This window comes from Synchiropus splendidus, chromosome 11 (genome assembly GCF_027744825.2).
Source record: "Synchiropus splendidus isolate RoL2022-P1 chromosome 11, RoL_Sspl_1.0, whole genome shotgun sequence".
NCBI classification, from domain to species: Eukaryota; Metazoa; Chordata; class Actinopteri; order Syngnathiformes; family Callionymidae; genus Synchiropus; species Synchiropus splendidus.
Window position 1 is genome coordinate 4,985,003 of NC_071344.1, and position 13,557 is coordinate 4,998,559.

General features: G+C 43.4%; 1 protein-coding gene across 3 annotated transcripts in view; it reads left to right on the forward strand.

The window, feature by feature from the left end:
- Nucleotides 1-7,581, forward strand: part of LOC128767104 (amyloid beta precursor protein binding family B member 2) — a 34,905-nt gene extending 27,324 nt beyond the window's left edge. For all 3 annotated transcript variants that reach the window (XM_053878832.1, XM_053878833.1, XM_053878834.1), the window contains 4 exons: nt 4,446-4,526; nt 4,592-4,707; nt 5,486-5,668; nt 6,322-7,581. In XM_053878832.1, the coding sequence (XP_053734807.1) occupies nt 4,446-4,526; nt 4,592-4,707; nt 5,486-5,668; nt 6,322-6,498 (557 nt within the window). In that variant the 3' untranslated portion in view covers nt 6,499-7,581. The remainder of the gene's footprint in view (nt 1-4,445; nt 4,527-4,591; nt 4,708-5,485; nt 5,669-6,321) is intronic.
- The last annotated feature ends 5,976 nt before the right edge of the window (nt 7,582-13,557 follow it).

The window sequence follows — 13,557 nt, forward strand, 5'->3', positions numbered from 1 at the left end:
TCTCTTCAGGCAGGCAGGGTGTTAGCAATCCCACACTGGGACACCACAGAGGAGAGAATGATTTGGGACGACTGCCAACGTGTGGATAATGACCCATCTGTAAAGTCCTGGCTTCATTCTTACCCTTGTTACAGTAGGATAAATAAGATAACTTGTGAATAATCTGTGGTTTTATTCATACACAGCGAGCAGAAAATAGCGTGAATAGCTGAAAATTATTCTCCATTGCATTTGGCATCTTATTCATAGCCTTTATTTGTTTATTTATTTTTGAAATACAAAAAAGAGGGCTTATCACACATTTAAAAAATGCCTAAATGGACAAAATATTCTTAAATGTGGTCCAAATTATTTGGAAAAAACTGCTATAAGGGTTAAGAAAATTTTACGTAGTGAGAATTCTGTATGGAAGAAGCATGGATAAACTCTTTTTGCATCATTGTGTCTTTTGCGTTATTACATATTACATCATTTTGCATTATCACATTATATTTATCACGTTATTTTGTGATATTGTGGTGTTATTTCATAATATTTATCATGTTATTTCATAGCATCGCGTTATTAAATGACATTTATCACATTGTCAGTTATTCCATAATATTAATTTATGTTATTTTGTGGTATTAGTTGCACCTTGTTCTAAAATAAGAAGTTCTTCTGAAGGGACTTTAGAGAAACTGTGACGCTCAACATTAGACATCATCTTTCCAATGAAAGAAATTGGGGGGTTAAATTTGTGTGTCATTAATATTGTTCATTCTTTTTAAGTTTCATGAAGATACGTGGTTGCTGTGAGGCAGAGTGAACTCACCACGTCCATCCTCTTGGTTGTTGCTGAGCTCGCCTGTAGCTTCTTTGCTCAACACCAATATCTCCGCTGCTCCAGCCATGTAAAATGTGCCTCAGGAGCAAGCCATCTCCAGGTGCTTTGTTCATTTGGTGTTCACACGCACAGCAATATCCCTTCTGTTAACACCATAAATTATGAATGTGAGAGGTTCATTTAGCAGATCTCGCTGTGTGCTGAGGTGCGGCACTAACCACTCGCAAATGTTAAGAGTCCAGCAAAGAAGTGAGCAGTGTCCACCACAAGTTCACGTAAAATGTGTGTTGCACTCTGTTATTGACACGATCACTGCAGTGGATGTGTCCTTGATCTAGACAGCAACTGCAGCACAGATTTGTCATGTACAGTTGGGCATGTATATCAATTGGCACGTCTGTAAGTGGTCACACAAATGAGAACACTCCCAGAAGATCTGGACGTGCTAAAGCAAGGACTCTAAACACACATACTAGAATTATTCTGGAAGTTAAACATCTCCTCAATGACGCTGAATTAAGTGTAAAACTGTCGAAACCAATGGTTCATGAGGTTGGCTTTTAGTGGGGAGCAGAAATATTCTGAGGAAATGTTCTGGTGAGCATTTTAATGAAGTGAATCCAAGCAAACGCTATTATCCTCCTGTGATTCCGCTCATGTGGTCGATTATGACACCGCGCAGCGATGATACATTTATCACCAAATGTGCAGTATTTAAGCTGGGTGTTATGGAAAATGGGCTGAAGTGTAGTTAGGTTCATTTGCTGTAAAATATTAATCAGGTTTTTGTGTGTGAAATTTGAATTAAACAGTAAATAACCAATCTCAGGGGCTCACTTGCTTTTGCTCCGGTCCTGTCGTTTGTGCAGAGCTCAGTCTATATTTAGGAGCTAAACCGCCCAGACGTGGTGCCTGAGGTGCCACCACTGTTAGCTTAACGTTACTAAGGGACAGTTGGCTGTCTGTGGCCTGAAGACGCCGTCGAACAAATCCAGTATTTTCACGAGCTGCCTCTGCAAAAAGTGAGCAGAAGGAGTCGTGAGATCAAACGCAGTCTAACATCTAATGTTTCATCCATGTGATGAGTGGCAAACTAATGGCTGCTAGCGTCTGTTTGACTCCTTTGAGGATGAGTTCCTCCTTCAGCGGGACTGCTGAGTCACGCGGTCGGTTGTCATGGCTGTCTGAGGATCATCGGTGTTCTTATTCTGCAAACCAGTTGGCTGTAATTTACAAATTAAAAACATGGCACATAAATCTTAAAAACGACTCTTTTAATACCGTGATGTTGGCGTGTTTTTCTTGTACATCTTTAATGACGTTTGCAAATTTTAGTTTTTTTACCACTGAGACAATGAAGTGAAGTGTTAAAATAAGCAATGTAAAATGAATTAATTGTAATAAATGTGCATCAGTACATTTCAAAATATTGTTAAAAGTCATTGGTTGGTCATTTAGGTGGTGTTTTTTTAATTTAGTGTCACAAGACAAGACACAGTTTGATTAAGATATAAATTATTATTGTTATTGGAGTTATTGTTATTATTATTATTATCATTATTATCTACTAAATCATTAGCAAATAATACTACTACTGTAGTTTACCAGCAACTGAAATGAGTCAGTTATCTCTTTTCCTTCTGTTTATTCCTGTAACAGAGGCGTAGGGTCCTGTAGCTTGTCCCAGATGCTTGGAGCGAAAGGCAAGGTTGCTTGTCCATCACTGGGCAGATAACAGAGAACCACTCACACAAACACTCACCTCTATGAGCAATTTAAAGTCACCTCTGAATGTTTTTTGGAGTGTGGGAGGAAAGCGGAGTCCCCAGAGGAAACTCTTGGAAGCACAGGGAGAACATAACCTCAGCGCAGAAAGTTCCCTAAAAAGTTGTTTCAAGCTGGATTTGAACCGACAACCTTCGTGTTGTGAGAATGGAAATGACTTTCTTTGGTCTGTGGGAGGTATTTTAGGGGTTTGAGCCTGGACCCTGGTGTCGGTTCATCTCAACACAACTGTGGGCGACACGATGGCTCCCCACCTCACGAAAGACCTAACTAGACGGAGGATTAATTAAAACTCAGCGAGAGATTTAGCCAGAGACTCTCCACATGTGGGATTCAATTACGCTGTGCAGCTGATGAGGCTGATTAAATGCAGGTGAGCTGACGCTGGATGAGCAGAAAGAAATGTCGGCGGTGGATCACAGTGGGGCGTCCTTGAAACTGTCGCAGTTGGACACCCGGCTTTCTATTTTTAAGCAGTCATGGCCACATGACGGACCAATGTTGTGTGAGCTTCCTTTAAAAAGGGTTTGTTTGTCTCATTTGTGGAACATTTTTACTCCCTGCAAACATGGTACAAATCAGGAGGAACTGCTTCCAACAACTTGTAGCCATGTTTGTTGTGAAGGCCAGTGTTGATGATAACCAGGTGTGACCAAGTGCTGACAGCGTGAAAAATCACAAGATGCCCGTCAGTTTGTTTATGTTTTCTGGAGCAATATTTACTGTCTGTCAGCAACTGAAAAACCGAATGGCAGGAGAAACTAGATTTATTTTGTGATTTATTTGGTGTGGGTTTTAGATTAGTGTGCGTCACTCCAGAACTTGAATCTGTGTGTTTTGCGAGCAAGTTCACTACTGTCCCCTGCTGTCCCACGCAGAATTTGACAGTGATATAAATGGAATGTAAATGCTGCTATAAGATAAAAGTTGGACAACAATACTGGGTAAAATATGAGCAGGTATTTATACACCTCATTTATATTTATAGCTTTAAGAATGTTAAAAAAAATGGATTGTTCTGAGACCTGTGATAGACTGTTGCCCTTTCCAGGGTGTCCCTTAAATACAATGGCTACAGTAACATTTTTTATTTCAGAATACTGTATGCCACTCCAAAGAAATAGGAAGGAAGTAATGGGTAGATGAGGTTCATGAAACAGTATTGTCATTTTCAGAGGCCACCAGATGGCGCTGCCTACTGTAAACTATTTGGGCTCGACTGACTTGTTCGATGAAACCTCACATCATTTATAAACCAACAGCACCATCTAGTGGCCTTTGAAAATTAGGACACTGTTTCGCCAACCCTGCAATACTGTTTCATGATACCCATCGCTCTCGGAGGGTTGTGATGTCAGTTGTGTGGTGGGTATGAAGCCATGTGTGAAGGACCCTAAAGACAAAGCATGAAACATTCTGTTTCACGGAAGTGGACATGAATCTCAATGCCTCTCGAGCCCTCAGTGATTTCTGAGGTCCGGACTTTTACACCCAGAGATGGATTCTTGCTTTATCCCCAAAACCCTCGTGTGATCTAATCCCACCAAATATAATTACACATCTTTAAGCCTGGCACAGTTAAAAACCTCTGCTCATTAAGATTCGGGTCATGCGACGTCTTTGATCGTCTTGTGTGCGCGGCTGTGTAAATAGACACAGCTGGACGTCCATGAGGAAAATCCCCCCGTTTTCTGACTTGCTGTCTGCATGTCTGTGGATATTTGCATCCTGCTTTAATCAGGCCAACAGCTGCCTCAGATAGGTCTATATTCCAATGTACGTTTATCCCTTAACCAACGATGCGTCAGCCGAGTCATCTGTTTTCTCTTTCCAGAATTTCCAATGCCAAAGACCGAGTTAGTCCAAAAGTTCCATGTGCTGTACATTGGAATGACATCAGTGTCCCGACCAATAGGTAAAGAGGATCACGGCCTTGTGGTTGCGGCCTCCTTGTTGACACTTCCTGTGTCCTGCACGCAGGGATGGACATCATAAATGGAGCCATTGAGGGGCTTGTGTCGTCTACAGGGAAAGAAGACTGGACTCCAGTCATCCTGAGCATCGCCGACACCACGCTCGCTGTCATCAAAGAAAAGGCAAAGATTCTTTCCTTTGGGTGTTAAACTGTTAGTCGCTGCCTCACTGACTCTTGTGTGGGGGGGGGCATGTTCTGCTTTAGTCTTGACAAGCCACCTTCTTGTGAGGACATTTTGGTTTCGAGGGTTAAAGCATCAGTAAAAGTTGTTTTTTATAATTGGGTGTAAGTTTGGTTCAAAGTCCTGGTTAGGGTCAGCCATGTGTTTTGGGTGGTTAAGTTAAGGCTGAGAGGTCCTCACGTAAATAGCAAACCAACTTGTGTCTGTGTTGATCCTCACTTGTGGGCACAACTTCTTGACAAAACACCATCCTTGTGAGGATATCCAAGCCTCAGTTTGTGGATGAAGACATGAATGAAGATTACTGGGTCATTATTAATAAGGTTAAAGTTCTCGTCAGAGTCCTGGTCAGCCATGTGTTTTGGATAGTTAGGTTTAGGGGGAGAGGCTGGGGAAAGGGTTATGGCAATAAGAAACCTCACAATGTCCCCACAAGGATAGACATACAAGTATACGTGCAAACTTATATGGCTATATTTGTGGGGACCAATTCTTAGAAGCATCACCTTGTGGGGACCTTTTGCTATTTGGGGCAACCCATTGCTGGTCCTCACAAGGTTAAGCCTTTGTCATTTCAATTTAAGTTTGGTTTCGGCCCTGGTTAAAGTTAGCCATGTGTTTATGATGGTTAGGTTTAGGGTGAGAAGCTGGGGGATGCATGACAGTCAATGAAATGTCCCCACAAAATATAAAAAGTAGCGCGCATGTGTGTGTGCAGGAGGAAGAAGAGGAGCCCCTGGTGGAGTGTCGCGTCCGTTTCTTGTCATTTATGGGTGTGGGGCGGGACATCCACACGTTTGCCTTCATCATGGACACGGGAAACCAACACTTCCAGTGTCACGTGTTCTGGTGCGACCCCAACGCTGGCTGTGTGTCGGAGGCGGTGCAAGCAGCATGTGTGGTGAGCAGTCACGGAAGCAGATCCGTACACACCTCGGCTATGCTGCAACTGTGACGTCATCTATTAAGTAATTGTAGCATTTGGTAATGAGCTAGCAAACACGAGAAGAGACCTTCAAATGAGTTTTTCATGAGGCGCCTGGTCTGTTGAAAATTGCCAGTTGTGCTGTTCTATTCTTTTCGTAGTTTAAGTGAGATCTTTAAGCCGCATCTTCAATGGCAACTAGCTTCATTTGTAGGTTATTGTTTGTCCATCATTGATACACTTGTTGTCATAATCTGAACAGGTGTAAAGCCAGAACCCCTAAAGGCACCGGCGTAGCTGCACAAAAATATGAAGGAAAAGTGAAATTGTGTTTTTATTTTTCCTCCAATGAAGGGTTAACTCTGCTAAAACACTAAAATATTAATATTTTTCTGTGGTGGTCCACATTACAAAACGTGTTGACATAACCAAAACATCAGTGATGAAGGAGACCAGATAAGGCTGCGCCAGTAGATGGAAAATGAAAGTTTAAGAAAACAGACGCACAAAAAGCAAAAAGGTTTTGTGAAAAATTGTCCTTAAAATACTTAAATAAACGTCCTGACTGAGTTGATTTGGACTCATGCTCTGTGGTAATGTCATGTTTCCCTGTGTTCTCATTTGCTCAGCTGAGGTACCAGAAGTGTCTGGTGGCGCGGCCGCCCTCTCAGCGGGCCGGTTCCTCCTCATCGCCCTCCTCGGACTCTGTGACCCGCAGAGTGACCACCAGTGTAAAGCGAGGGGTGCAGTCGCTCATAGACACTCTTAAGACCAAGAAACAGCCGTCCGAACTCCCCCAACAATGACCCCCGACCCCATGAGCACCTTCCCCGCCAACACCTGGATGCCATCCACTCTATCGCCACGGTGACACCTGAGACACGGCAGCCATGGCAAACAGTGATGTACATACATGTTACCAAACACCACCACCCGGGAAGAGAAGAGAGCAAGGGTTGCAAAACACAAGAGGAATGTAAAGCTGCAGCTCACTGCTGCGGTTGCTGCTGTGGATCCAAACCATCTGAAGGTCGACTCTAGAAATAAATGGATCCAGAGTTGCTTCTTCCTTCGATGCACTCTTTTACATCCACCTGTCTCCGCGAACAAAACAGGACATTTCATAGACATTAAAAATGTTGTCTTGTTTTGGAAACGCCACAGAAGACGGGGGAAAGGAGTGAAAACCTGGACTGGACTAGAATTTCGGATTAAGCATTTGATGTTTCAAGCTTCCCCAATCTTTGGTTGTTGAAATGATTGTATAAATGTATGCAGTTGATTGTATGTTAGAAGAGAATTTAGGGCACAGAATCGGTTCTGTTGACTGAGGTGGACTTTAATTTTGCATGTTAGCTTGATGGGGTACATCATTTATGAGTTAGTCAAGGTATTACTGTAATATTCAAAAGAAACGTGTGATCTTTGCACAAGTAATCTTATCTTACAAGGATGAAGACAGGCACAAAAGAAAAAGATTTTTTTAAATCACATACTTCTCACTAGACGCACAGTCCACAACGGAGGAATCAATCTGATTTGGTATTATTGTAGGTTTTTCATCAGCAGAATGATTGGTTAATCTCAAATTGACCTCAGGAAAATGAACAAAATGGGGTGGTGTGACCAGGTTTTCAGTTCTGCCTGCGCAGCATGGCAACAAGACTGACTCTCCACCGTGTTTTTCTTGTCAATAATTCTACCTGTTTGCCCCCAAATGGCAGAGCTGGTGCACATCACGTTCACACCGCTGTGACGTCTCAGAGCCGCCACCTTCACTGAATCACGGAATGGAAAAAAGACCAAGAAAAAAAGGACAGTCAGTCATCTAGTCGTCCCACATCTTCACATCATGTAAATGTTATTTGTTGTGACAATAAATGCGTTATCAAAAGAGAAAGCGGCAGCCTCTTGAGTGTCTTCTGCAGCGCTTCTGGCTAATTCAGCTCTGTCAGACATCACACGTTCCTCCAGCTCAGAGGTCGATAAAACACTCTGGAAACAGGAGTAATACTTGTGGTGAAATAACTGGTGGCACTGGCCCCACATGGCAGGGCAACAATCAAAAACAGTTCACACTGTAGTAGTTTTTGACATTGAATTGTTTCCATTACTTTGACCACATGAGCATATTCTACACACTGTAGGATAGGATAGGAACCTTTGGCAGTCATTTTTAGACCCATTTACAGTGAATGTAGAACACTGATTTTTGTTGGAGTTCTTGCAGATCAAATTTGTTCCGTTGTAGGTGGCTTTTTCACATAGAGTTGCTCAACAAACAATTGTATGCGGTCGCCAACATGCATCCATTCATACGTTGACCTTCTTTTCCCAACCGCAAAGTGAGACTTTGAAGCGGCTTGCAATTCACGATGCGCTGGATTTGACAGGTGAGAAGACAGTTTCACTTTAGATGTGGGCTTTTCAGCCTCGTGACCTAGATATTTTCCGTGTAAACATCTACTGCAGAAGCAAGAAGGAAAATGCTAAAATGCTGCTGAATGGAACTATAGTCTGTTTGGTTAGCTTCCACGAGCCGATCCAGACTGACTCCCTTTAATCCATTAGGATTGTCGGATTCAAATTGACTTATTTTAAGGATGGAATCAAAAGGTTTTTATTCATCATGATATGCTACTCTTTGTGAGTTGTTTTGATCCTGCCCCTCACCCTGGGTAGCTGGGATGGGCTCCACTGGTAGAAAATTCATGAATAATCCGATTTATATACATCCTGTTTTATTTTGATTTCACCGCTGCTCCATTCACTTCCTGTCTTTGTCTGCCATCCTTTGTCCAAACGTCCTTCACCTGTGTCTAAATTTATCCCGCCGCCCCCCATGTGTGTTTCAATGGCTCTGGCAGTGAGTCCCAGCCTCCTTCTCTCTGTGACTTAGTTGTGTTTTTAGTCTGGATTCTCTTGCCAAACACAGGCAACTCACAGCAAATATAAACACAGAGCTCTCTGTTTTCCCTCTCAGCGAAACAATATTTTATTTTTAATGCCCCCATGGTGGAGTCGAAGCCGCGTGTGGGCAAACCACACACCAGGATTCAGAGTCAGATCTGTAGTGAAATACTGATGGATCCAGCCATTTTTTTCTCTTCAACTGCGGTGTTTTTCTGCAAACACGAATTGACTAAAAGTTACTATTGTTTTTTTCTAGGAAAATGTTTTAAAAACTTCCGCGCCTTTCCCCGGCAGTAGACAATGTATTCACGAATTGTGACCCGATTAAAAATCTCCTCATTTGAGTCTTGCAGTTGGGGATGCAGCACCTTATCGGGCTAAAGATACTGATTTGAGGCAGGTGGTGCTTCACACCTGAATGACTGATGACATCAGTGCAGCTCTGCTGGCGTGTGGGACATTATCATACCGATTTGTTTTTTTGAATTACACCAATCTGAAGAAGAGGGCGGATGAGATGAGCGTCCTCGCTTCTGGCTTCAGGGTCACCTGCTGTCTCCTCTCCTCATCGCTTGAATTATTCACTAGTGTGTGGCGGCTCGACATGCAAGTCCATCAATATGTAGAAAAGTTCTGACTGTCTGCGATGCCGGAGAACATCATACAATTCCTGGACGCCGAGTTCACAGCAGGACTGCTTCCCTTCTTCAGCGCTCTCCATCAGACGGATGCAGGGAAACGTGATTTAGCAACAGTGCATTATTGCAGCCTTTGGTGGACGCCCTGAACCTGGGTGATGCTAACTCACACAGACAAGGGGCACTGAATAATTCAGCAGGCACTCGCTCTTTGCTTACTTTCGTCCTCTCTCTCTTGTAAATTTCACTTAGTCCTAATCTCCAATAACAAACTATGGCATCTTCAGTTACTTCCTGTTTCCTTCCACATTTGGCTGCTGCACACTGCGAAGAATATTTATTTTTGTTGCTGCATTTGTTGAAATATATTTTGGTTTTATATTTACAAATAAGGTATTGATAGCTATTTTGGTGTGCAGGTGATGCGTTCATGCCTGTTGGAATTTTCTGTGCTGTTGAGAATAGCTTTAGGATGGCTTGAAGGGTTTGCGTGTAGTGGGGACAACAAATAAAGTGTCGCCTGTGGTGCAAAGGTTATGTTACTGCTGCACAGCATGGAGTTCTGTTAAGTCACTGATGTCCTCAAACAAGCCTGGCTCACATGAAGAAATGAAACTTTAACTGAAGAAAGGCTCCAGGTGGAAATGTTTTCTGGGTTGCAGAACCAACAAATCTATATTTGTTTCACAGTTTGGGATTCAAAAAGGGAATCTTCTTGCAATACTGTCAAAGGCATCCACTATCAAGCTGGGACTCAATATGAATAGACCCATCTCGGCCCAAAAAGTTCACAGGATTCCACAAGCTGGCCGACGAGATTTGCCTGATTGGTTTCAGCACACAAGTGTTTCTGCAGAATGTAGATTCATCGACGGTGAAGCGATGGTTCTGACCGAACTCATTTGACAAAATCATGCTGAGAATGAACTTTGGGCTTCAACATAGCCTCACAGTTGTGTTTGGGCTGTGCAGGAAACTCCACACAAGGAAAGACGGATAACATATAAATGCTTCATGGGGATGGGAGGGTTGGATGGAGGGAAAAGAGCTTTGATATTGTGTGCTCATTTCCTGTATCCCCTCATGTCCACCTGAGCTTGTTCAGCTAATGGCACACACCTGGGACTGTGCATTCAAGGTCACCTGCTCTCAGACTCTGCTCTCCTGGTGCTGTGAGTGTTGCTCCTGTGAAAAGTAACTTGGATCCTACATGTTTATTCTTGCTCCGGTTCCCCTTCATGTTGGCTTGCTGACTTTCGAGCTTTTATAGTTCAGTTTATCCGTGAGTCACATCTGTTCCACTTTGTGCTTTCTGTTGTCGAGTGATGGGCAAATGAGGCATCATAAAGCGTTTCGACACAATGACAAACTGTGCTGATACTGTGCACACACGGAACCAATTCAACATAGAAAAGCACAACACCCCTGAGCTCATCTTAAGAACCGATTTAATGCAGCGACATTTTAATGCTGCTTGGGTTCATTAGGGGCCACTTGCTGAGGTTAATGATTTTCACCAGATAATCGCCACGGTCGTTTGAGCTCGCCTCACTTCTGGCAAACACACATTTGTCGCTGCCTACTGTGGTGTTTAACGGCCACTTTTATCAACTTTTTAACTGCCCATGAATTGGTGAGGTTGTGGGGCGACACTGTGATTCTGGCATTTCCCTCTCAACACCCACTTAGCCACACCCGTCACACAGATCCTGACAAGTTTTACAGCACTGTTCTAGACCTGTTTCATCATCTCTAAGGCTCTTCTCAGCCTCTTCCTGGAGGGAACCCAAGCACTACACACACACAGGTTCGTATTTCTTTGCTAGGACTTTTAGGGAACTGACAAAATGCTTTCTACCAACTATCAACCTAACCATCCAAAACAAACCGCTTACTTTGACCAGGACTCTGAACGAATCTAAAAGCCACTCATGACGTAATGATGACGCCCTCATCCTCAAACTAAGGCTTCACCATGTAAGGACCGGCTAAAAGCAAACTGTCCTCACAAGGAGGTGTTTTGCCATAGATTCAGAACCAAATCGCACACAATTTAGTGCTATATTGGTGAGGTCACTCTTTGCCATAACCCTTTCCCCAGCCTCTCATGCTAAACCTAACCATCCAAAACAAATGGCTAACCTGAACCATGTTAGCCAAACGTACACCCAAGTATATTGACCCAGTTGTTTTGAAGTTTTAATCCTCAAATTGACGCTTAATCTTGCAGGGCAAAAATCTTGTCACAAGTAGCTGTGTTTCCAAGAATCGGTCGCCACAAGTAAAGCTAAACCAGGGCTCTCACACACACACACAAGTCTTCCTTCAACTCCTACTTCTCCATCTGCAGCCCATCATTCTTGTCCTGGGTCCTTCAGTATCAGCAAACATCTCGGTGATGCTTTTAATGGCTGTGATCATCCCACCGACGACAGCACTTACACTCTAGGCTTCAGTGTGATGCTGTAGATGAAGCATACATGGACCTCTACAGCTAACTATGCTTCAGGAATTCAGTCGTCCTTTCAACCTAACTTGAATAATTTGGTTATTTAAATGTTGAGGAGTTGCAATAGGATAAACAGGAATACCTCAGTGATCTGCAGCCAGGCTCATCTCAAACAGCTCATTTTAGTGTAGAACATTGTCTTCAAGGCTAAGAAGGTGTAAATAAATCAAACATGAAGAAGAAGAACCCTTTGGGTATGAAGGTCCAAACAGCATGTAGATCCTCTAGAGGGCAATATCCAGGATTGAAGAGAACCTAAAGAAATGTATTCTATGTAAAGAACGGAAGAGAATAATGCTCTCAAAGTCTCCACGGAAGATGGAATTAGATTCAGTGCACACTGAGAAGGGATTCTCCACAGCACAACATTCAAACTGTTGACTTTGCAAAATCTACTCAACCTTTACGTTTATTCTGGACAAATTTATGCGGCTGAGGAACTACTCCCGTAAAAAGTGTTCACTGTAAAAAATGATGTCATGAGTTTACCGTCGTGACTTTGCTCAGCGGCTGGAAACGGCGCACCTCACTGTCTTTATCGTCCCCTGCAGTGGTGTAAGAAACAGTGGTGGCCAGACAGCATTCAAACGCTTATATAATTGCTCTTTTTATGTTGCTTTTCAGGCTGCGACGATAACTTTTGATTAGCTGGCTTTATTGACGCCGAGGAGAGGGAGAAAAAAAATCCAGTTTGCGGCTCCATCACAGGCGGTTTGATTATCTTTTCATTCCTGTCTGCGGAGGTGTAAAACATGATGGATGTCCAGGGAGGTGCAGGCTGAAAGAGAGTCCCCCTCGGTGGAGGGATGGATGGCTTCATAGCACGGCGCCGGTATCAGATGAGTAACCGCAGCGTTCATAATGAGGCGGAGAATAAACAGCGGCACCGTGCATGATGAAGAGGAGGGCAGAGCCGGCTCGCTGAAGTGATGGGGGAGATAATGCAACCTCAGCAAGTGTGACAGATGCTGTGCATGTTTGACAGTGACACTTCTGGAACGTGTACAATTATCACTTGTCGTGTTGAGTGAAGGGGCGAGTCAAGGCTCGATTGGGGTCACGCGACGGAAGCGCTGGCTCTGTTTGTTCCTCCACAGCACTCCATCCTACCTCTCACTTAGAACGTACCGATTCAATCCGCAGAATGTTAATCGTAGAAATAGAGGGGAAGATGGTGAAAGTTCCTGAATGAGAAAAGTCTGTCTTTTTTTTCTTCATTCTTAAATTCTTCAGAAAAAAAGTTACTTTCCAGGGTGGTTCCCCGACCTGCACGGCGGCGCTCACCAGGGCAGCGGCCCAACGGTTCCTCTGACCCTCTACATTTGACACGTAAACACAGTGTTTGTGCAATACCCATCTACCAGGGTACTGATATGTTTTGTTGGGATCTTGTTGGACTGTGCAATATGTTATTTGGTCGTTAAAGAATGTGTTTTTTGTGGAGCTGTCACATAATAGCACCCGGAAACAGCACTGCTGTCACTGTATAATCTCCATTTGAGTGAGAATATTACTCTTCTGAATCTGATACAGTCTGATTTGCACGCTTGCTCTCTGTTTTGCGCCCAATTTGGGCGTAAAACCACCGCTGTTTCCACAATCAGGGTCTGAATTCAACGGTTTCTCCAAAACTTTCATGTAAACTCGCCCTCAAATGTTGCTTATCAGGCTCCACATTTCCATAGTTTTTGGAATATTTGTGAATGAACCAACCTAACAACTATAACAATCATTTTTGTGGGTGCCCTTTTATCTGGCTCGAGCACCAGCCCTCCTAAATGTCCAAGTGGAGTGATAGATAGAGG